At 28.7% G+C, this 26,140-nt stretch overlaps 2 protein-coding genes across 7 annotated transcripts; both read left to right on the top strand.

Annotated features, from left to right (window-relative positions):
* Positions 1-1,622: 1,622 nt before the first annotated feature.
* LOC136081780 (uncharacterized) lies at positions 1,623-14,520 on the top strand. Of its 6 annotated transcripts, none has more exons than XR_010639108.1 (8): positions 1,631-1,675; positions 5,533-5,608; positions 12,878-12,970; positions 13,171-13,340; positions 13,466-13,538; positions 13,793-13,938; positions 14,047-14,199; positions 14,302-14,520. XR_010639108.1 is itself a non-coding variant. In XM_065799875.1 (8 exons), the coding sequence occupies exons 2-4, from the start codon at positions 6,631-6,633 to the stop codon at positions 13,201-13,203; spliced, it is 588 nt and encodes a 195-aa protein (XP_065655947.1). In that variant the 5' UTR covers positions 1,644-1,675; positions 5,533-6,630; the 3' UTR covers positions 13,204-13,340; positions 13,466-13,538; positions 13,793-13,938; positions 14,047-14,199; positions 14,302-14,520. The 6 variants fall into 6 exon arrangements, 2 of the variants coding, with proteins under 2 accessions (XP_065655947.1, XP_065655948.1); XM_065799875.1 differs by having other exon boundaries at positions 1,644-1,675; positions 5,533-7,092; XR_010639109.1 differs by lacking the exon at positions 5,533-5,608 and having other exon boundaries at positions 1,623-1,675.
* A 7,042-nt stretch (positions 14,521-21,562) lies between these two features.
* On the top strand, positions 21,563-25,866 carry LOC100205562 (protein transport protein Sec61 subunit beta). The gene is made up of 3 exons (XM_065799877.1): positions 21,563-21,701; positions 22,147-22,349; positions 25,673-25,866. Exons 1-3 carry the CDS (start codon positions 21,699-21,701, stop codon positions 25,758-25,760), a joined length of 294 nt encoding a protein of 97 aa, XP_065655949.1. The 5' UTR covers positions 21,563-21,698; the 3' UTR covers positions 25,761-25,866.
* The last annotated feature ends 274 nt before the right edge of the window (positions 25,867-26,140 follow it).

Consider the following 26,140-nt stretch of genomic DNA (forward strand, 5'->3'; position numbering starts at 1 on the left):
TTTTGCACGTTCAATCCAGAAAAGCAATATAATTTATTCCCAATATTTAGGAGATGGAGATACTTCTTCTTTTAAAGAAGTTGTTGAATCTAATCCTTACAAGGAGAATGGAATTAACATTGAGAAATTAGAGTGTATTGGCCATGTGCAAAAGCGACTTGGTACTAGAGTTCGAAATTTAGTGAAAAACTTTAAAGGGACAAAAACTCCAATACATGGTAAAGGGAAACTTACTGATACTATTATTAATTCCATGCAAAACTACTATGATCTTGCTATTCGGAGAAACTCTGATAATCTATACGCAATGAAGAAAGCTATAGGAGCTATTCTCTACCATTGCACCGCACTTAATGATCCTGCAGGTCGCCATGCTGTGTCCCAGAGATAAAAATTCTTGGTGTAAGTGGCAACTTGATCAATTAAATGGTATTAAATGGTAAAATATCAATAAATAGCTTAAACTCAAAAAATAAATTATTTCTACCACGGATTTTCCCGCCTCTTACATCGTTTTTATATGACGACTAATATCATTGCTTTATCACCCAAAATAATTTTTTAACCACTCATTCGGCTTAAATTTATCTGGTCTTACGAGCAGTGAACGCCTGAGGAAAGAAATGAAATACATTAGAATAAAGGAGAATTATGATAAAAAAACTCTGATAATCTATACGCAATGAAGAAAGCTATAGGAGCTATTCTCTACCATTGCACCGCACTTAATGATCCTGCAGGTCGCCATGCTGTGTCCCAGAGATAAAAATTCTTGGTGTAAGTGGCAACTTGATCAATTAAATGGTATTAAATGGTAAAATATCAATAAATAGCTTAAACTCAAAAAATAAATTATTTCTACCACGGTTTTTCCCGCCTCTTACATCGTTTTTATATGACGACTAATATCATTGCTTTATCACCCAAAATAATTTTTTAACCACTCATTTGGCTTAAATTTATCTGGTCTTACGAGCAGTGAACGCCTGAGGAAAGAAATGAAATACATTAGAATAAAGGAGAATTATTTTTCAAACAAAGCATATTTTGACAGTTGTCAAGACAAAAATAAAGACTAATAGAGGAATATTTAAAATAAGACAGACAATGCACCAAAACAGTACTAACAATAATAATAAAAAATAAATTGTTATATAAATACTAATATGAACTAAGATAAACAAAAAATAAATAAAACAAAAAATACATTAAAAAATAAAAAGTATGCATACAACAATAAAAGGCCTCAGAATGGAAAAAAAACATTAATGCCAATGTGTAAACATAATTTGTGTAGTGATTAAGTAATAAACATCTCCTCAGAGTCGCGTCTATTAATACTGGCGTTTCGATGAGGATCAGCTCTTATAACTAGTTTATCCCGTCATCGCCACTTATGCTTTACCCCGCGACTTACGCTTATTCCATACTGCAGTAAAAAAGGATTCACTACAAATAGCCAAAACCCAACCATACCCAAAATTGTAAGGCACTAATATTTTTTTAATGATATGAAAAGTGTTAATCTACTGCACAATATAAGTAAAAATAATTAAATAAATCACTTACCATACCAACGGTAGAAAAAACTACGCACAATAAATTAAAATTCAAATAAAAACGCCAGAAACTTAACTAAAATGTTTTGTGCGTAGTTTTTTCTACCGTTGGTGTGGTAAGTGATTTATTTAATTATTTTTACTTATATTGTGCAGTAGATTAACACTTTTCATATCATTAAAAAAATATTAGTGCTTTACAAATTTGGGTATGGTTGGGTTTTGGCTATTTGTAGTGAATCTTTTTTTACTGCAGTATGGAATAGGCGTAAATATAACGGTTTAGGGTTACCACCTTAATCAATTTCAAAGAATTATTATTCCTTAGAAAATAGATTCAATTTAGTCGACAGTCGAATTATTTAAAAGTCATAACAACACAAATTTTAAAAGTCATAACAACACAAATTTTGAGAGAGAAATGAATAGCAGGGAGCACGGTAAAAGAGAAAATATCTTATATTTCCTTTATTGCCTTAAAAAGTTGTCCTATTTGTGATTTATTCTTGTCATCGAAAAAAAAAACAATAGATGCTGAATGGTTGTAAAAAGACATTTTTGAGTGCCTTAGAAAAAACTTTAGAGTGCCAACTGAATGTGAATTTAATATTAGAGTTTTTGTGTGTAACAATCATTTCTACCATGTTCCCTTTTATAAAAACTAAATCAAAAAATTAAAATAACTTGATTAGATTTATTTGTTTATCTGCAACAAATCATCAACTTCAAAAAGATCTGTGTTTGGATGTTGTACATATTAAAGTACGAAAAGGTTTTATTTTTAGATTTTAGGTTTAATGGGTATAAAGACCCCATATTGTGATGAAGAAAGTAAATTAAAAGTTTATTAAAGATAATTAAATAAAAACATTTTATATATTGCAAGTATTAGACTACAATAAATACTAAATATTAATTATGTATACCTATAATTACCTCTTCATACCAAGTTACTCAAAAATATATATCAATATTTCTTTTTTTTATATATATATATATATATATATATATATATATATATATATATATATATATATATATATATATATATATATATATATATATATTTAATTATGCTTCTTGAGATTTAACGCCATGTTGAATCTATTATGAGCCCATGCTAAATTACAGTTTCATAATATTCATATGTTTATCAAGCTTGTTCTTGAAGATTTTCAAACTTTTTGCGGAAATGATTTCTTCTGGTAGTCTATTCCACCATTTTGCAACTCTATTTGTCAGAAAATTTTCCCTTGGTCTGTTTCTTTTTATTAGCTCAATATCTACACATGCTTTATGCCCTCTAATTTTGCAGCTGGATCATTTGCTGAAATAGAAATTGCTGTTTTTGGTTGTAGATACCAAAACACTTTGTCCAAATTATGAAAAATTTTATAATATTGAATTAAATCATATCTTATTCTCCTGGTTTTTAAAGAAGTCAGTTGGAGTTTTTTTAACCTCTCTTCATAGGGTAGGTGCCTTAACTCTGGAATCAACTTAGTTGCTCGTTGTTGAACAATTTCTAACTTATGTATGTCATTTTTATTATAAGGGTTCCATATTGGTGATGCATATTCAAGAATAGGTCTTACAAAAGTGCAGTACAAAATCTTCATTGTGTTTTTGTCTTTGTAAGTAAATGATTTGCTTAGTAGACCTAATCGACTATTTGCTTTATTTACAACCATATTTACATGTTGATTCCACTTTATAGTATTTGAAATTAACACTCCAATGTCTTTTGTTGTTGAATGTAATTTTGAATCTTTTATGCAATATTCAAAATTCTTATTATGTTTTCCAAAATGCATGATTTTACATTTTTTAATGTTAAAATTTATCATCCATTTGTCAGACCATTCAGTTAGATTATTAATATCGTTTTGCAAGTTTTTTGAGTCTACCTGGTTGTTAACTGCAGCAATAAATTGTTATCATCTGCATAAAGTTTGCATTTATTATTAATTTTAGATGGTAAATCATTAATATATAACAAGAACAATAATGGTTGAAGTACAGAACCCTATGGAACACCGCTTAGCACCTCTAACCAATCTGATTATTTTGTATCACCAATTATAACGTGTTGTTTTCTATTTGATAAATATGTTTCTATCCAATTTAGCATTTCTTTTTCTATCCCGTAACCACATAACTTTGATATTAATCTCTTATGAGGCACTCTATCAAATGCTTTTTGAAAATCAGTAAATAAAATGTTTATTGAATTGCCTATCAGTTGGTATGTTATAAAATCTAAGGATTCTAATAAATTTGTTATACAATTTTTACCCTTTAAGAAACCATGTTGATGTTTACAAAAAAGATTATTTGATTCTAAATAATTTTTTAAGTTATCACTTATAATTTTTTCTAATACTTTGCAAGGTATGGATGTCAAAGATACTGATTCAAAGATAATTTATTGCTTGCAATTTACTTCAATTTTTAAATATGGGACTCACATTAGCCATTTTCCAGGAATATCACTATTTGTTAAACTTTGTTGATAGATGATTAAAAGTGGTATTAAAAAACTTTCAGGGCAGACTTTTAACACATAAGGATTTACTTCGTCATACCCAATAGACTTGTTTATGTCTAATTTTGACAAATATGATTTCACAAGTGCTTGATCAACAACTATTTTTCCAAACTTGCTATTTGTTTGTACTTCAAAATTACAATCATTTATATTTTCTTCTTTTATGTAGACAGAATGAAAATACTTGTTCAAAATATCAACAATACTATGTTTGTCATACATTGTTGAACCAATATTATCATTAAGTGCTCTTATATGATTTTTTACTTTCTGCTTCTTTCTAATATATGAATATAGTAATTTTGGTTCATTTTTAACCTGATTTACCAAGTTTTGTTCGTAGTTTTTAACAGAGTTATTTATTTGTTTTAGAATGTTTCTTTTCATTTTATTATATTTTTCTTTTGAGCCAGCTATAGACCAGTTCATTTTTTTATGTGTTGCCCAGTAATTATTTTTGTACTTGATTTCTTTTCTCAAGTTATTTGACATCCAAACTTCACTTGCTTTATTTTTTAGTTTTACAATAGGTTTATAATTTTTGCATGATTGATTATAATGATATAAAAACTTATCATAACATTTGAATTGATGTATACAAAAACGTTTTAAGTCATAAAAACTATTTTTAAGTCAGACAAATTTAACTATGTATAACACATATATATATCACAAATTTTGATATATATTTTAACAAAGCTAATATTAAAGATGTCAAAAAGCACCCAGATTTTTTTTTTGAATTTATTAAAGTAATAATTTTGGATTTAATAAGTTTTTTCTTGTTCCCCGAAAAAATAGTTTTTATGACTTGAAACGTTTTTGTATACATCGATTCATTTGTCAATGCATTTGTTTTGAAATTTGTCATCCCAATTTATGCTTTTTATATAAATATTAATTTTTTTATAGTTTCCTCTACGATATGCAAATTTTTTAGTTGATGAAGAGATGTTATCTTTTTGATCTTTCATTTTTTAAATGTATATATATATATATATATATATATATATATATATATATATATATATATATATATATAATTTATTACATATTTATATAAAATATATATGAGTATGTAATATATATATATATATATATATATATATATATATATATATATATATATATATATATATATATATATATATAAATATATACATATATATATAACGAATCTTGCAAAAATAGGTAATTTTCATATGAAAAATTTGTTATACAAATGCTCCTAAATGAAATTAACATGCTCAAATAAATTATTTATAGATCTTTCATTTGATATATAATAATCAATATGTGAAAATCTCCTTCATTTTTAAAAATGTTGCATACAGTTGCTCACGACAAAATGACTTATCTTCGATAGCGCGATTTTGTCTTACAATTCTTTGTCTCTTTTTATTGTTAATTTTTTCTTAATTTTAGATGGACAACAAGACTGCAGAAGATATTTGCCTTTTAATTAACTCATATAAATGGTAATCCAAGCTTGTGTTAAATGGTAACATTTACAGCATTTTTTATAAAAATAAATTCAGGTTATCAAAAACCTGTCTGAAACTATAAAAACTGAACATTGAAATGCATCTGATTTAAAGATATTCACTAACAATATAAGACACTTACATAAAACGATAAAGATCTTCAAAAGAAACCCTACCTAGTCATGGACTGCTATTGTTATTATTTTGCAACAGCCATTTAAATATAAAAGAAAAATAAATAGATCCAATGTAAATATTCACCTAATCACTAGTGATTTAAATACTGAGTCTGGTATAGTTTGTCAATCAAGGGAAATTTCAATAGACATACCAACAATTAAAGCTCAATCACATGAACATAAATTTTCATCCTGTTCTAGCAAAATGTCTCCTACCTATAGTAATCTTACCTCTCCTACTTTAACTATTGCCTCAGACGCAACACAGAGAATAAAATGCAATTTATGCAAAATAAAAAAAAATGCACTATGTAATTTACAAGAAAATTGCAACGGACAGTTTGTTTGTTATAAGTTCAATGACCCAAATCAAACTTACAAGCAAAAAAGTTAAAAGACAGTGTTTTTCAATAAATTTGTGGAAGTTAAAGTATTCAAACGAAAAAAGAAAAAATAGAATTCAGCAGAATAAGTTCCTTACTCCAGAATGTATTAATGAGTTAAGAATTCTTAAAATAAGTAGAACAAAGTTACAACAAAGAGTTTAAAAGATAAAAAGGAAAGACCATATTGCTATCAAAGAGTTACAGGAACAAATAAAAAAAAAGAGTAAAAACAAACAACTTGTAGAACAAAATCATTATTTAACTAGTATTATTTTAGAAAAAAAAGGAGATAATAGGCTAATTATAGAAACCAAAAAACTAAAAACATATGATCTACCCATAAGAAAATATGTTTATGCTGCAATTGTTAACAATGTGCTAGTGGAAAGTGTATCATTTTTGTTGGAAAAAATTTCTGAAACATGACACAACACAGAACTACAGGAAACACCCCACTCATTCACAGTAAATAGAATGGCATTTGAGCCAGGTGTTTTAGCATTGGTTCAAGTTGATGAGGCACTTTTTTATTGTGAATGTGCACCATTGGTGCTCGATGCGACTACCATTTTAGACAAACATGTCAACGCGTTTTATATTAGTACCTATCCTCCACAGAGATCTTATTCCTTATCAACCACTAAACTTGCTGGGGGTACAGGATTTGCTACTCTTATAGTCAGTGTGTTAAAAGAACATTTGCCAATACATATGCCACAGAGTTCAAAAATGCCAGCAATAGAAGTTTTAGACATATTCACTCATAAAATCAAAAGTTGTCTGTCACACAGAGCACCTGTTAATAGTTGTGTGAGAAACATGCTTCAGGAGGACATGGACATTGAATTAATACAACTGCACTGCAATGTTCATTCACCGGAAACTATCGCTTTAGAGGCATTATCAGCTCATGGAACAATAGATAACGAGATGAAGGTAAAGCCAGCTCAAGGAACTGATGGGATTTTTTATTTTATTTTATTTTTTTTAAATTTTCTATAGTAACTAAGAGCTGATGCATGATTATTTTACATTTTAGAAAATGTAAAATAAAAGAAAGAGCAGACACATAACTTCAGGCTTTCTGAAAACTCTAAATATAACAATGTTCATTTATATGTCATATGAGAATGATTTGCAAAAAATTGTGATAATTAAAACTTGGGAACAAAAATACTTAAAAATGTTAGCACCCCTGTCTCTGTTGGCTTAACTAACTGTTATGCCACCGTAATACCAAAAAAACAAAATTTTTTTTTTATTCTTATTTAATACATGCATGAACAAACTTAAATTTATGACAAATTATGACAATTTTTAAATAAATGTCTTGAATAGAATTTTACTTGCTTTTAAAATAGGTCTAAGCAACCCCCTTTATATATATATATTTTTTTTATTAGTCTAATTATTATAAAATGGAATATAATAAACATTTTTTTATTATATATGTCATGGTACATTGTGAATATCTTATGCGCTATATTCCACTTTTTGAAGTCGTTTTCCTATGTATCTTTGTTAAGATGTCCACTATATTTTGTTCTAGTTGACCAAGGATAATTAATTCAGTATTAAAGTTTGTCATTTAATGATCTCTTTATAATTTGGTTTAAAAAATAAAAGTTTAAAGTTTTTATGAAGGTGTCTATATATATATTTATATATATATATATATATATATATATATATATATATATATATATATATATATATATATATATATATATATATATTTATATATACACTGAGGCATATTCATTTAGACGCATCAACTTGTGTTGCAACAGGGCAATATGTTTCATTAAAACTCTGTCTTGAAGTTTTTCTTTGTCTTCCTGGTGGACTGGATGAAATAAGAAGGAATATAAAACCATCTACTAATGGTTTAGTTTCAAACTTTAAAGATGGAAGTTTGTGGCAAAATCATCAATTATGTCGTCAACATGTTCATTCCCAAAATACTTTTGTAATTCCAGTTTTTTGTTTTTTTGATGATTTAGAAACTGCTATTCCATTGGGTTCACATAGCACTGTTCACAAAATTGGAGCTTTGTGTACAATTCTAAAATGTTTAAAACCACTTCATAGCTCAAAACTTGAGAATATTTTGTTAAGTGCAATTATATATTCTTCTGATTGCATTAAATATTCAAATAAAGATGCATTTTCTATATACATCAAAAAATGACAGAAACAAAAGGCTTTAATATAAAAAGAGATGGTGATGAATTTAAAATATGTTGTCCTTGCTCAAATTATTGGTAACAATCTTGGATAAAATAGAGTATTAGGTTATGTGGAAAGTTTTACTGCGACATACCCATGCAGAATATGGAAAATGAAATGTAAAGACTTGGACAGTATTTTTGTTGAACCTGTTGAATTACTTAGAACTAAAGAATGTTACCATTATGACGTTTCTTTGCATAATTGTTCCCTCAATGGTATAAAGAAAAATTGTTGCTATAATAAAATTCCATCATTTCATGTTAATGATAATATTTATTGTGATATTGTTAGAAGGCATTTGCAAATATGTTTTTCAAAAAATGTTAAACTATTTAGTATTTCAGAAAAAGTTTTGCAATCTAGGTGGCATAAATAGCAGAATGAGAAATTTTTCATATGTTCACTTGTCAATTCCTTCATGTGCCACTGAGTATCAAATAAAATATGGTTCAATTAATATTGGTGCAATTGAAATGCTAAAATTGGTTTTAAGCTTTCCTTTATTAGTTGGAGATTTAATTCCTTTTGATGACAATGTTTGAGTTGTTTTTTTATTGTTAAGACAAATTGTCTTTTACTCATTTGGTTTGCATTTTAGCAAACTTGATTTATATTTTGGTACTCTTTTCACTGAATTTTTACAAGAATACTGTTTTGTGTTTAAGTGTGGCTTAACTTTGAAGTTTCATAACCTTATTCATTATCCACATATTATTAAAATGTTTGGTCCGCTAAGTAATATGTGGGTAATACGTTGTGAAGGTAAATTAGGAGCTTTTAAGAGGACTGCTTCATCTGTGGGCAATTTTAAAATACCAAATGGATCAGTTAACTCGGTTCATGGCAAAACATGGCTTAAAAAATAATGAATTTTGTGTTGCTAAAACTGAGCCTATTTTACTATGCCATGTGATTGATGAACAAACTATATCAGAATTGATAGGTAATTATGAGTTGTACAGAGAAATTTTCCAAACAAAAAGTGTTTCTGTTAACTTCATTAACTTTAAAATTGGTGATTTTATTACTTATGCAGTATCTGATACTGATTAATTTTATTTCATTTGTCAAAAGTTGTTTATTGTAAATGAATGTTATCACTTGCAATCTTTTGAGGTTGACATTGAAACAGAGTTAATTGTTTTACATTTTTTTATAATTGCTCTTACTTTGATAACATCATCTCACATTGACCGTTGAAACTACGAAATTTAAATAAAAATAAATGTGTCGTTAATGCACAAAATTTAACTATTGATCTTGGTAGCATTTAAATTTTATTTTTCAATAAAAAATGTTTGTATAATTATTTGATGTTCTTTAGGGCAAGTTTAAAAAGTCTTGTTGAAATGACGTTTGTAAATTAAATCGGAAATTCAAAAATAACTGAAAACTTTCAGATGGGAACAAAAATACTTTACATACTACCTATAAATAATATTTATAAATATTTAAATTTGTAGCTTTAATAACCATTGAAATTTTTGACACAGAAGGAACCTATTATTCTTTCTGTGACATAAGTTTTGATTGCCTATAACTAATAATTTAGAATTCCACGAACTATGTCTTTACTCCAAATTAAATAGATATCTATTTAATTTGGAGTAAAGACATTGTTAGTAGCATTCTAAATTTTTAGTTATAGGCATTCTAAACTTGTGTCACAGAAGGAACTATAGATTCCTTTAATGACACAAGTTTCAATGGTTGTAACAAAAATTTTAAAATTCTTCAAACAATGTCTTTACTTAAAACTAATTAGGTATTTATAGGTTATATGTAAAATGTTATTGTCATCTGAGTCCATCAGAAAATTTTTTTAAATTTCATTATTTATTTAGTTTACAAAGGCTATTTTCCTTTTGAAAAAGCAAACTTTTCAATCCTTTTTATTTTGTTTCTTTAAGTTTTAAACAAATATATATTTATCTGTTTTTAGTGAACTGAATTTATGCATTTAATTCAAAACACTGTTTTTTTTTGTATTACATTAAATAATTGTCTGGTTTTCATTTACTATTTATTGGTACATTTTGTATTATAATATATATAGCCCACAAAATAATTATATTATAGATAAATAAACTATAACATTTAAGTAAAATTAACCATGACCGAGACTAGGTTTTTTCAAACCGAGACGAGAAGTTAGTACTTCTCGTGAGAACGAGACGAGAAATTTAACAATTTTTGAAAACAAATTTATTAAAATCCAAGTAAAAAAAAAATGTAAACAACTTTTTCAAATATTATTTCAGAATTTTTTTGCCAAATTTTTCCAACAAGACAATGTTTTCTCTGCTTAAGATGATTTGTTCTACTTTTTCTGGGCGTAAGTTGTGTCTGGATGATCGGACTCTCATTTAGTTGAACTTGCTGGAATAGCTAAAATTTGTCTAGCTAATGAAGAGAGTTCTGGCAATGTATTTGAATGCAATTTCCACCAATCAAGAATCTTTTTTCAATCAAAAGTCTTTTTTGGCATCAGGGAGATATTCATACTGGCACATATCGCTCAAAATAGGATTCAGTTCAGATGTTGGCTCTTGTGTTTGGCGCTTAGCTTGCGCTTCAGTTTTGAATTAGGGGACAAATCTGCTGAAAGGACTCTGGCAACAGGTTGGCCCTTAACATTATCATTAACCTGTGAGGCTAACCATTCTTTTGTTGTTTGAAATTTTTTGAAGAGCTTCAAGTGAAGTCCCTTTAAAGCAGGATTTAAGTAGTTTGCTGCAGCACTCAATAAGTTTCCAGTGTGACAAAGAGGAAATCTTTTCTCAATGCAGCTTTTCAAGTTTTTTGCATACAAGACACCGTAGCCATTTTTTCCATCCGTCTCAATAAATTGATCAATTTTGTCATGGATTAAATAAAGAGAATCGGCGACAGTGTTAATTGTTGGAATAGGCTCAGCCGACCACGTTTCTGTACCTTCTTTAAGTGGTGCCAAAATTTCTACTGCTCCCTCGATTGATTTCCACTGTGATGCACTGATGGTCTTTGAAGTAAAAATATCTTCATTTGCACATAAGCTGATAATAGCACTCTTTAGATGTAGGGCAGAAGCCATGCAATCCAGTTCACTATTCCATCTTGTGTCAACAGATTGGCGTAACTGTCTAAAATTGATTCCTTGAGCGTCTGATTCTGATTCAAGCAACTCAGCTGCAACTGTTGACTGGTGAGTTAAAGAAGCCAAATCTTTGCATGTTTGCAACGCATCATCCATTCCAGCAGTCATTCCAAATGAGTCTAGAACTGCACATTGCAAAATATGATTGTTGCTAGAGTATAGGTCAAGGCGCTTTGACAATTGGACATGGGGTGTCCAGTGATGTAGTCACCCATTTTGGTCAATAGCATGAAAAGTCCAAGAGATCAGAAGGTCAGAAGTAAATGCAGCACTTTTTAGATTTGGCGTAATCTCCGTTATTATGCTCTTCATTCCAGCTTGAACTTCTCTTGACCGAATTGAAAGCTTTCTTGAGTATGTTGTTCTGTGATGAAGGCTCAGTTTAGGGTTTGCAATGTCAAACAATTTCTTGAAACCTCTTCTTTCGACTGCTGAAAAGGATGCCAGATCAGTGAAAAAGTAATCCAGCATTGCAGAGTCAAACTGTTTTTGAATGGATTTGTCTTTGTCATATTTGGACTTTGTTTCAAGCATTTCGACCATGGTTTGTTGTTTCTTCTTAGGAGGAAGAAGAAGAGAGTTGTCAGTTTTTTCAGAATACTCAACGTAATCTTGGCTGTGTTTTTTTTCGAGTTGACGATGAAGTCCGCTTGTGTTTCCATCTTTTGTTTTTAAAGACTATTTGCACGCCTTGCATTCAGCATTGTCACTTGTTTTTTGAAAATATCTCCAGATTTTGTTTTTTCTTGGTGACATTTTTGATCGTTGAAATGAGGCAAGAATATTTCTTTTCAATATGAACAATATGTGTCAAGTTGAATTCCACTGGTAAACTAATGAAATTAAGTCGAAAGTGTACCATTTTATACAAAAAGTTTTTGTATTTAAAATCTAATTAAAAATATTTAAAATCTAATTAAAATTTTTTAATTAGATTTTAAAAAAAAATCTAATTAAAAAATCTAATTAAAATCACGGAGTCAAAATTTTAATTAATTAATAAAACAAATTATTAGGCATTTTGTAAATTATAATAATTTTTAATTTGGAAAATAATATAATATTTAAGTCTCGTTCTACTTCTCGCAAGAATTTTCTATTTCTCGTTTCTAATGAGAAGTCCAATTTCTCACGAGAAACGAGAACGAGAAGAGATCTCGCTCATGGTTAATAAAAATCTGATAAAATTATTTTTGATACATAAAATGTGAATAATGGCATAAATGCCATTATTGCACATTTTCTTTCAGAAAAGATTGTAAGTAACTTTTAAAGCTATCAGTTAATGTGATCTTTATGATTTTTAATGAAACTGTTGTTGATGCTATTTATGTTTAATTTCCTCTTTGTTAGGAAACACGGTATACTGCTCCTTCAGATAAAAAAACTATAACTGGTGGAAAATTGACAGATAAGTTTTGCAACACATGGCAAAATATTAAATCAGTGGGTATTTTAAAAAATTCTAACGACCAACAATTAGTTGAAGAATGTTGATGTAGTATATTGTGTTTTTTATATATATATGATTAATCATTGAAATTTTGTTTGATAAGTTATATTTTAATAAAATGCATATTCATCTTTGCACAATTTTATATTATATAATAGAGAAAAGTTTAGTTTTTTTTTTAAAATTTATATAGAAGAAGAAATTAAAGATGACCTTAATTGGCTAAAATTTAATAGTCAACCATGGACTGAAGTGTGCCAGAAATGGAAATCAACTTTGAAATTTAGGTTAAAATGTTTTCAATCAGGCACCAAAGACATTCCGAATTTTAAACTTTTTTTGGATCTAAAAGCAGATGCATTGGTAAGTATTTTAAATATTTGTTATATGTTATTACATATGTCTACATATTACTGACTATATGTTACCACAGAAATACAAAATAATGTCTTTTTTTTATATGTAAATATCGATTTTACTCAATTAAGCATGCAGAAGAACTATGAGGATTGCAACAACTTTCCATGAAATGAAGATAAAAGAAATATTCCATGCAAGATGGTTAGTTTTTTATTTTGAATTAAAATTTATGATTAGCATAAATGTATTAACGACAGCGTTCAATCTGACAGATTGACAGTTTTGAAGAGGGTGGAATCTATGTACATTAAACTAAAAATAGAAAAATCATATTCATACATTCATGTGGATATATATATACATATATATATATATATATATATATATATATATATACATATATATTACATATATATATATATACATATATATACATATATATATATATATTATAGGGGTAGAAGAAGAGGCTGTTGCACTCTTGGCTATTGTACGATTGACATGTTGCAAATGTTCCATACATTTATGTAAAGAAGCAAAGAGAAAATCCTGGACTCCTAGTGTTCAAGAATGTGGCGAATCATTTCTTTTTCTAGCCAATGTATGTATATTAGATATAAATAAACTACTAAAATTTAATTCAAAATTAAAAAAATAATTATGTTGTTACTTACGTTGCTTAATTATTATTATTTGTTTATTTTTTCAGTCAGTTGAAAATGTTGAGCAGTCAATTAATAGCATTAGGATATTATATAATGACCTGAAGCTGACACTTCAGCCTTTAGTTTATGCTGTACCCCCAAACATTGCTGTTGTTGTGTAAAACAATCACAGGTGGTCATTTGAAACCCCCTTGAAAGTAATGGATTTTTCGTTTAAATTGATTCAAGTGAGTTTAATGTTATTACTGATATTTGCGTTCCTGCGTTTTTATTGATCATTTTCAATTATTTGTCTTTAGATCTTAAAAAAGGAGTACAATACTGCAAGTTTTCCACCTTGGATGTATTTACAAAAATTTGTATATTGTTTTAATTGCCCCGATTTTGACGTATCATGTTCGAAAGCAAGTGAATTGGCTTCTGAGTTAAATCTATAAGTTGACTGCATAGTTGCATTATGTGTAAATAAAATACTATTTATAGATAATTATACGATAATAATACAAATGGAGATATTATTTGTTTTTTAGAGTTATATTACCTATAATTTAGTTTTTTTGCGAGGTATTTAAAGTTCCGTTTTGTTATAGAAAATAAAGACAAATTATTGGTTAACTTTCCGCACACAAAAAAGGTAATTTGACGGAAATTTACGATAATATTTGGTTATCTTAACAAAAACGCTTGGTGAATATTTATGCACCAAATATTTTTGGTGAAGTTTACAAAATCATTTTGTGAAATTAACTAAATCATTTTTTGAAATTTACAAAATAAATTTACCAAATTATTTGGTTATTTTAACAAAAACATTTGGTGCATAAATATTCGCCAAATATTTTTGTTAAAATAACCAAATTTTTTGTGAATTTCACAAAACGTTTTTTTTTTTTTTTTTTTTTTTTTTTAATTTCGTTATTAAAAAAAAAGAATACAATGCCGTTTTATATAAATAAAGTTTACATGACCGGGGCTAAAAGAAGACAAAATTTGCCGTATCACTACGGCCCAAATTTTGCAGTGTATATGAAGGTCTCAACGGAGGAATGATCACAGTCACATTTTAGCTGTTATGAGAAAATCAATTTTTGAGATTTAAAACACCATTATGTAGTTCAATGAATTAAAATCACCCAAAAAATAATTTTATTTTAGAAAACATTTATTTCACAATATAGCAATTCAAAGTTTTATGTGAAAATAATGATTTATATGTTTGATATTGATACTGTAAGAGGGGAACTGCTGTTCGGACTTAGATCGTTTTTCCGTTGCATCACTGCAATACAAGCCAAAATATTCCACAGGTTAGTTCCTAAAGACTTATTCTCATAACAAGTTTTCTTAATTAATGTAACTCATACCAATACAACTGAATCGAAACGCACCAAAATAATGCTTTACAGTAGTAGTAGTATTATTGCATGAGTGTAATCTTTATTGGAGGTACCAAACCAAAGAATAAAAGAAGGGAGGAGGAAAGTAATAAAAACTAATGTTTATGTTGCAATAACTTCAAAATAATTGACTGATTGATTGAATCACCAGCATATTATGACGTGTCTGTTGAAGAACTTTCTTCACAATCAGAAAGTCCAACAACTGGAGGATTGTTGTAGAATTCTTGGTTCACAGGATTGCATAGTTTTTTCAGATACTGCAAGTCCTTGAATTTCTCCCGACTGATTGGTATCGGGGCAGTGTATAAACCTCAAGTGGCCTTGATTTCAGAGGGTTGGTTGTTTGTTTACCTTTAGGTCTCAATGTCACAACCGCAGTTTCAATGGTGTCGTTCCAGGAACCCCTAAAGCTGATGTATTGTGGATAAGAGGCTTCGATGTTGACTTCTAGTAAAGGTCTTCTTTTAATGGGACAAGATGTCTTGTAGCCTGGCTTTAGGAAATCTTTGAATGCCTTGAACATATTCTGGTCACAGAGATCAGTGTAAAGGGAGATGGCTTGACACGTGCATTCCTGAACCCATTGGCTAAGAAGATCCGTATCTGATGACTGTTTGATCAGAGACATGTCACGGTGACATTTAAAATACGAGTGACCACGGATTGGAAAACGGACTGAGATGCGCTCAAATCGCTTTTTTGTGTTTACTAACCAATGCATAAATCTATGTAGAGTCTAATTCTTGTTTCACCCTGCACACCCTTCACAAAACAAATCCAGTCTTGTTACTACTTGCGGGATGTATGTCTTTATGAAGTGATTAAGCATGGAGCACACATCATCAACACCTTTTTGGCAATAGTTTTATTGTAAAAGTAGAAGTATACATCATCTGCTGACAGCATGTGAACATTAAACGAAACAAGGTCAGTTGACGCTTATAAACATCGTTGGAAGTTTTGTTGGGAGTGCCTATATTTTTCTGAAAATCGAAAACGACTGTCTCTGTAGAATTATCTATCCGGACAAGATCTTTCGCCTCGCGTTTTCTTTTGTAGAAAGTTACAGCTTTTCTTTGATGAAGTTCCAGTTCTTGCTTCATTCTGTCACTTTCTGGATCGTTTTCTGACTCTGCATGTGACATCTTCTACTTCTCATCACAGACATTACATGTCCCATTTCTTGCATATCCAAATCCAATATTAAATGTAGTGTTGAAAATATGTCTGTACCTTTCATAAAAACTTCACGTGCAGGGTAAAAGTTTACAAACGTTTGATGCATCTTTGCAAATTCAAATCCTCTGGCAAGTATATTTCCCTTGAAATGCCCATTACATATTTGACTTTCTGGTACGGAAGGACCGGATATGAACAACCACTGCTTGCAACTCTTCTGGCTTTAGTCAATGAGGTTGATTCGAATGTCCCCTTTTCATGTCTACAGGTGGACGTCCTGTGGTAAAACAGATAAACCAACAATATTAAAATGGTATTATTATTTGAAAAACCAACACAGCATAAGCCTACATAATTTTGTTTTTAAGTTACATGTACTCATGTCCCTTAATTTGGTATTCTCTTCATCTTTGCGAGGTCGTCGCCTTTTCACTGCTTTCACCTTTAAATAAAAATCAGTTCACTTATTTTCAAGAATCAAGAGCAATAAGTCTGCAGTATTTTTTTACTTGATGTTATTATTTTTTTTTTTACAAAATTAATGCTAGATAACTAAGATAAGGCATTGTTTAAGCTCTAGAATTAATATTTTTGTGTGGCAAAATTATGTTAAATCTGTTATGATTGCGTTATTAATTTTAATTAGTTTAAAAAAAGCTCTTAAACACGGCCACAACACAGATAAAAATGTATTAAATAAATGAACAAAGTCCAATACGATAACAGAAAGTTTATCATTTAACTAAAAAGAATAACAGTTATGCCAAATTTAACTTACAGTAATATACAAAGTTCACAGTGCATGTAAGCCTAGGCTATAACACAATGTCGCTAATAAAACAAATTTGCCTGAGATGGAGCGCGCCTGTGTTGATTAGTGAACCTATATTTATACTATTTTACAGGATCCTAGAAAAGTCATAATCTAGAATATGGAAAACATGCAAGTGCTGCTATATTAAATAATAACCCCCCCCCCCAAAAAAAAAAAAACAAAAAAAACAAAGGAACTTTCCATCCTATACAATTCTATATACTAGTAAATTTAATATCATTGACCTAATTATTTTTACCCTGAGCTAAAACACATAAATGAATCAACAAAACAGCTGAAAATGCTCCACACACGTCTAAGATAATTTAGATTACATAACAAAGTTTAATGTTAAATTACTCAAGAAATTTCTCTCGAAAAAAAACACTGACCAACCTTTTTCTTATTTCAAGCATGAATAGCATTTTAGAAAGAGAGATATAAAGAGGGAGGAAGAGAGAGAGAAAGAGAGAGAGAGAGCCAACACAGTTTAACATCTTTCGCATAGCTCGAATAAAATTTCTAGCTCAATACAGCATTCTAAAAAAATACTAAGACTTACAAATGCTGAAGTAGACTTATTATGCAAGAGAACAATAACCAAAGGTCTTGTATTGTTATTGGAGATGGGTAGAAAAAGATTTTTCACCTGAACAAAGAAAGCAAGGTGCAAGTCTTGCACATCTTTGCTACTAATCGAGTTAAATTGGTTGAGAAGACCGTCTTTTTCTTCGTCAGTAATTGCTTCAAAATCTTTCATCTTGTACTTGCAATCTTCCCCTCTTTCATTGACTAGATATGCGTGTAAATTTCAGCTTTTCTTTATGAGTAAAATTGTTTTTTCTTTTCTTTGGTTTGTCACTAATGACCGAGCGATCAGTGCTGCTTTCCCCCATCTTTAATCGGACGCCTTACTAAAACAGCGCGGGATCGGCTTCCACATGTCATGTGATAAAAAATAAGCCAGCAAACAACTAGCTTGATCGTTTTGTCGCTGTAAACATAGGAATCTGATTGTTCTGCCAATGTGTAGTGTTTTTTAAAATTCCCATAACTCAAGACTTCAATCGTTTTTCGATAAGTTACTTCAGGTAGACAAAGTCTGAACCTAGGGCGACAATAAAAGGGCAATAACTCAAAAAAATCAGATTTGTGACTCTGATTGTTCTTCCGTCACATATTTTTTTGGCGGTGAATTCTGTTGTGCTGTTGTTCCAACTGATTCGAGGCCTTGGGGAAAATTAAATTGTTAAGCTCCAAAATCTAAATGTCATCTATACAATAACATTGTAAATATGGTTGCTTAGGCTTTCCAGCGGACACAAAACGTCCACTGGACATCTTAAGGACATCTTACGGACATTTGACGTTCACAAGACGTCGTATAGACGTCCCACGGACGTCTGTTATTGTTAGGTTTTTGATATTTAGCAAGTATTTAAGTGAAAATTTTCATCTACATTCAACGTGATCAGCTTTTTTTTTTTTTTTGTTTTGAAAATTTTTTCTGAAGATAATTTGGTCAAATCTTTATAACAAAAATAAATCTGCACAAAAAGCTATTGTTGTAAACTCAATTATTAAAACTATATTATATGAACAGGAAGAAAAAAAAAGGCCTGAAAAGAACATTACAAGAACATTTTTGGAATTTCAGAATCAAATAATTTAAATGAACTTGAAAAAAACAACAACGATTAAAAAATAATTGACCAGATATTTGAGGAGATTGGTAAAGCCAATGAAAAACCTATTAAAGTAATAAGATTAAAAAACAAAAATTTCTCAAAAACTCCTCCGCCCATTATTGCCGTATTTCCTGAAAACTACGAACGCAATAAAGTTTTACTTGCAACGACAAGGGAATTACGCAAAAACATAAAATATACAAATGTTTTCATTAATTCGGATATGACACTCGCCGAAAGGCAAATCGATTCTCAACTTAGAAAAGAAAGAAATAAAAAAACCAACTACACCTAGAAAGTAAACCAAACTCACCCTTTCGATGGTGCATTAGGCGGAAGAAAGTCATCAAACTCAATTTTAGTAAACAAAAGATAAAAAAAAACTTTTGAAAGATTGGATTAATTTTCAAACTATTAAAAAAATACCGAAATTAAATCCATAAAAGTTATTTACACAAACATTGGCTCCCTATTAAATAAACGCCATGAGCTCAAACAAATTTTAAACAATTTGAAACCCGAAATTATTTTTTTAACAGAAACTCTGCCTAAAATAAAAAAATTGAAGTTAATGATCTCGAGTTTGCTATTGAAAATTACTTACTACATTTTAACCACAACATTAGTTCTTGCCGAAGAGGTTTAGAATTATTTATACATAGTAAAATAAAGTCATCCCTAATAAACCTAGATATTTCTGAATTAGTCAGTGAAATTACAACAAAAACTTCAAAGTTATTGTTAAGTTAATATTACAGATTACCGAATAGCAACGATGAAAACACTAACTGCATAAATCAACACATTACCAAACTTTCAAACAAATATCCAAACATATAAGAATGTTGGAGATTTTAACTACCCAGATGTTAGCTGGCAAAGTCCAAAACAACTTATTACAAATGCCTTTAAATCAATTAAATTTACTGAAAATATTCATGATTCTTTTTTAACACAACTTATTTCAGAAGCAACACACATCAGACAAAATTAAAATCCATCAACAATTGACTTCTTATTTACTTCTGATAAAAACATGATTTCTCTTTTAACTCATCTAGCACCCATTGGCAAAAGTCGTCATCTACTACTCTACTTTACTGCATTGATTGAATCTATTGTAAATATACCGCCATACCATAAAGAACATTTATACACAAAAGGGACTATGAAAAAATTAATGAAGACCTTGCAAATATATAGGTCCAACATTTAACTCAGACCAGCTATGGACCAACTATATCTTTTTCAATAAACTTAAAATTAGTATGAACAATAATATACCAAAATCTAACGTTAATAATATAAAACGCTCAAAATGAATTGACTCTCAAATAATCAATAAAATTAAACTTAAACGAGAAAAATATCGTCGAGAATATACGAGAGAAATATATATTGAACAGAAATGAAGAAACATATAATGAGTACCGCATTTCACGAAACAAAACAAAAGCAGTGTGCAGAAAAGCAATCATTGAATTTGAAAAAAAACTTGCTAAAAACATAGACCAAAATCAAAAAGCATTTTACTCGTACGTCAAATCAAAAAGGAAAAACAAAGAAACATTCCCTGACATCCAACACAATAATATTGTTGCAACTTCTGATCTAGATAAAATCATCTAAATCACAAGGCCCTGACGAATTACACCCAATAATAATTTAGAAAACTTGCTTTTAAATACCTAAACATCTATCTACTATTTTTAACAAAGACCTTGAGAGTGTATCAATACCCCAAATATGGAAAGACGCAACAATTACACCCATAATCAAAAAAGGAGACACATCAAAAGGACCTAATTACAGACCTATCAGTATGACTTGTATTTTAATAAAAATCTTTGAAAAAGTTATATAAAATCTTATTATGACACACCTGATCAACAATAACTTATTAAGTCCGCACCAATATGGATTTTGTCCAGATCATACCTGTTTAACTAACCTTTTAACTGTAATTATTGGACATCATCACTTGATAATAACATTCATATCGAAAACATTTATTTTGATTTTGAATAGCTTCTCTATGACTAATCCAAATTTTATTTTCTATTAGTTATATAAATTCTGTAATTGTCAAGTTTTATATGACTAATCCAAATTGCCTATCAACCTAGTTAGGTTGATAGGCAATCTATGCCTAAACAATTTATTGCAAAAATTTATTGTTAAAAAAAAAAGACAGTAAAAAGTTATTGGATCTTAAGAATAAATTTTATTTAAATAAAGTTCATTCCTAAATTTCGACTGAATCGATATCAAAAATGTATTAGTCAAGTTTACTCGACTTTAGAAAATATATTAGTCAATTTAGTCAACAGTCGAGTAACAGCACTTGTTAAAACCCTGCTATTTTAACTGTTCCGCACTTACAGCTTGATCATAAAAACTAACCTTTAACCTACACGTTTCATTCCTCTGTTCCATAAAATATCATGTTAAAGTATACGTGATCGATTTGTAGCATGGTCTTACTTCCTTAAACAATTTTTCGTATTAAATAACTGATCTCTCTTCTGCGACCGCTTGTTAGTAGTTGTACAAAATATTGTTCAAAACTTATAAAATTTCTCTGACGTTGACTTTAAGTCTAAAGATTAGAAGAGATGGTAAAGTTATTTAATATAATTATTTAATTTTTTCGAGTTGCTATAATTAAATTCAGTTTTAAAAGAGATGAGTTCTAAGTAAACCAAGAAAATAATTGGCTTGTTTATATTGTGTTTTTTTTTTCTTCAAAAAATAAATAAAACTGAATTGAATAATTTTAATGTTAAAATATATAATGTTGGTTTATTGAAAAAAAGGGTTATCCTGGTCTTCATCATCATCATTATCATCATTATCATCATCATCATCATCATCATCATCATCATCATCATCATCATCATCATCATCATCATCATCATCATCATCATCATCACCATCATCATCATCGCCATCAACAACAACAACAACAACAGCAACTTCATTATCAATATTATTGTCATTCATCACCATCCATCAATATTTTGCTTTATGTTAACATTACTATCTAATGCTTTTCATTTAAAGGTTCAAGCTGCATCTTCAACAACTGTTGGAGGGGGAAGTCGCTCTCCTTCTGGAAAATCTGCAAGTCTTAAATCAGGAAATGGTGGAAGTGCAGTCAGAAACAGAAAAGCAACATCTTCAACTGCAGTGAGGAGATCAACTAGCGCAGGTGGCCCACAGAATATGTGGAGATTTTATACTGAAGATTCTCCAGGAATAAAAGTGTAAACAAAATTTACATTCTTTTTTTTTTAAACTAAAAAAAAATTAACCACTAACTTAAGCATCTATAAATTTGTTTTTATTTATATTTATTTTTCAATTCTTAGAAATATAATATGTCTAAGGTTTTGATAGTTTTTGGAAAAAGATAATTTTTTAAATGAGAAATTATAATTATTATTAACTCAATAATTTAAATAATTTTTCTATAAATCCTTATTATTGTATTTAACATTAAGTTTAAAAGCTAAATTAATTTAAATAAAAGTAGTTAATGCAATAATTAAAAGTAATAATTCTAAAGTATATCTAAATTTATTTGATGTGTAGATTGTGAATGGTAAAAAAATATGTCATCTAAGTCATTTAGTGTTGGCTTATAATCAAAGCAGTTAAATCTAATATTCTTCCTTAGATAATATAATTACTTTTTACATTAGAAATTTATATAAAAATAAACAATTAATTCCTTCTTTTTTTTTTACTTTTTTAAATTATTACATGTAAACGTAAATTTAAACGGTATGTGATGAAACGATGTGAAGATGGAACTATTGGTGACAAATTTCGAATGCTTGATCTCAGATCTCAAATATGCAAATACACATTGATCTGATTTTGTGAAGCAGAGGGTAGTCTACAAAGAAATGATCTTAGACATCTTAGTTTTATGTAATAAATAACACAACAGAGACTTTTTTCAATATTTGGACACTTATTAGGACACTATCCTGTTGAAAATTGGATGATCTAAACAGAGATCAAGCTCAGCCATTGTAGGTTGTATAATGCGCCAGTTGGAAGCTAATGATCCTGTGAGAAAGAAATGGAATGCTGAAGGGATTCAAAATAGAGTAACTTTGTGGTAGCATTTTAATTGGTATTGCTATAGAATAGAATGGTGTAATAGTTGAGGATGCAGCTTGGCTTTAAGGTATTAATGATAACATGCATGAGTATTCACCGAATCAGTAACCGTTCTTGGATAGTTTAAAAGTGTGCTGACTGAAAGTCATGAGTTTTGATCAAATAGATTATCAGAAATGCTTATTAAATAAAGACTTACTCTATTGCAAGACTTAATAAAAGAATATAATATGAACAATGTATTGAAGTGGGTTCCATCCTCCAAAAACAAGCTGATGTCAGGATTGGCCAGAAAGGCATTCCATTTCATGCCATAATATGAACGCAAATACTATTTGGTTTTGAAAACTTGACAAAGGCTTTAATATGTTTTGAAAATTTGTATACATTTTAAAAATGTGCCCAAAAAATTATCTTAACCTGACTATGAAGAAAGTCAAAAAAACTTATGGTAAAAGAAGCAAATAAATCTTTGTAAAAAAATTAACAAAAAATTAAAATAATTTAACTAAAACTAAAAAAAAAAAAGAAAAATTAAAACTTAACTAAAACAAATAAGAAACTATAACAATAAGATTATTTAAACTACGTTTGGAATAAATAACTTTGAGTCGTTTATCTTTACTAATGTTTTTATAATATCCTGTGAAGCCCTTTTAAAACAAAGTCAGAACTTACATCTAATGATTGTTTAATAAATGTGCATATTTAAAAGTTAAAAAAGATATCTTTAACAATTCCTTGCAGTAATGTAAACAAAAGAAAAAATAAATAAGTCGTTTATTTAAAAAGTTGATATAATTTTTATTTTATTTAAAGACATTTGTAATAAAAAATACATACTAATATAAATATAAAGAAATATATATATGATATTTGTTATTTTTTTTAATAAAAAATCATTAGCAGTGATTTGTTACATTTAAATGCGTTTCAATAATATATTAAAAACATAAAGATCAGTTATTTAATTTATTTAATTCAAACAGCTTTCAAAAAAGTTTTTTTTTTCTTAACAAAATCCTTCTACTTTTCGAGTGAATTAGCTTTATATAAAGTTTATTAAAGAGATCATCGCTGTTTAAAGTCGTCACTTATAAAATTGAAAATTTTTTTTTTTAAAGTTTTATTTTTTTTTATTTTAATTATAAAAAAATCTTATATAATTAAATAATATAAATTAAAATTTATACAACTTTCAATGATACTTCAATGATTAAAATCATTAGCTACTTTATTTAAAAGTGTTTTGCTAATATAAAAATGTTAGTGTTGACAAGTGTTCCAAAGACCTGGTTAAATGAACAAAGAAAAATTAAAGAACTATTTAAAGTAAATATTGCAGAAGAAATTTGTAAATGTCACTTAAAGTATCGTTTGGCATTAATCAGACAATGTTTACAGTGCAACAAAGAATCCTGAACATAGAACAGACTTTGAAGAATGAGTGTGCAAATTTCATCAATGTAATTCAATTGATCCAGCAACAATAAAGTGGGATTATGGAATGCTAGATGTAACAGACATGGTATCGTATTGCTTGTGATGTGACTCACTAAAAGAGTTCACCATATTTAACAAAGATTAACGGTAGACCAAGTTGGTTAGCAGTTTGGAGAATAATGCCTCACGAAAGTAATAAAAGTGTAGCAAATCAATTGGATTCCGTATTTAGGCATGACCCACCATTCGAACTATTGATGGACAATAGAACAATGTGTAGATCAAATGAGTTTTCAAACATGTGAAAAATGGTGTGTAAAAAAGATGTTAGATGTCCGTATAGGCCATCAGGAAATTTGATTGTGGAGCATAACCACCGGCCAGTAAAACAATGTACCGACTGTGTACCGAGACATGTGAGAGATGTGAGAATAGCTCCTGTCTCAAATTCTACAAATGCTATAAGTAAAATTATTATCAGTAAAAAGAATGACTGTTGAAGATTTATGTATTTTTATTACAAGGGAGGGGAAATCATAGAAACACTTGCTGAGGCTGAGAAGGATGCTGACGACAGAGAAGTTGTTGATAATTTTTTACCATTGATCATATTATTATTTATTGATCATTTATTACCATTGATTACCGTTGATCATTTATTACCATTGATCCTACGGTCAACTAGAGAAAGCCAACATTTAAATGACTTTGTTACTAAGAACTTTAGTCCTTGGGGAGATTTGATAATGGTTTATTGTTATAATAGTTTATTGTTATACTTGTTATGATATATTATGTAATTTATTACTGCTAGTCATAATTTTTTTATATAATTCAAGGATTTTTTTTATGTATATAAGTTGTAAATAAAACTTGAAAAAAGGAATAAAGGATAAAAAAAGACGTAAACAAAGCTGTCATATTTACAGCACACATGAAATTTTTTTTCAATCCAAGTTCTTTATTTCAGTATTGTGTTATGTATACAGTCTAATAGTTTCTATTTATTTTTTAGCGGTCCTGTTCCAGTTCTTGTAATGAGTCTGCTTTTTATTGCATCAGTGTTTATGCTTCACATATGGGGAAAATATACTCGTCAATAGAATAGCAATGCTAAAAAAGACACTTCATTTAAATCAATAATTAGAATTTGAAACGTTGTTGTAAGACTAATGAACCAATTTTTCTAATAAATGATCAATTACAGAATCTATTTAAAACTACCTTTATACAATCCAAATAAATTTTCTTGATTTTTTAGAAAACATAAAAAGTGTATATGTTTTTTAAGTTGTTTTTTTGTTGTTTTTTTGGTTTCGTTTTTTTATTTAAATGAAAAAATATAGCAATATAATGATCGCTGTAAAGATATGCATGACATGATAAAGATATGTAAAGATATGCGAGGCATGATAAAATTCAAAAGTTAAATCTTTTTTTTCTCGCGTCGAGATTCCCCAAATTTGTCGATAACCGTTTAGCT

This window comes from Hydra vulgaris, chromosome 06 (genome assembly GCF_038396675.1).
Source record: "Hydra vulgaris chromosome 06, alternate assembly HydraT2T_AEP".
Classification (NCBI taxonomy): domain Eukaryota; kingdom Metazoa; phylum Cnidaria; class Hydrozoa; order Anthoathecata; family Hydridae; genus Hydra; species Hydra vulgaris.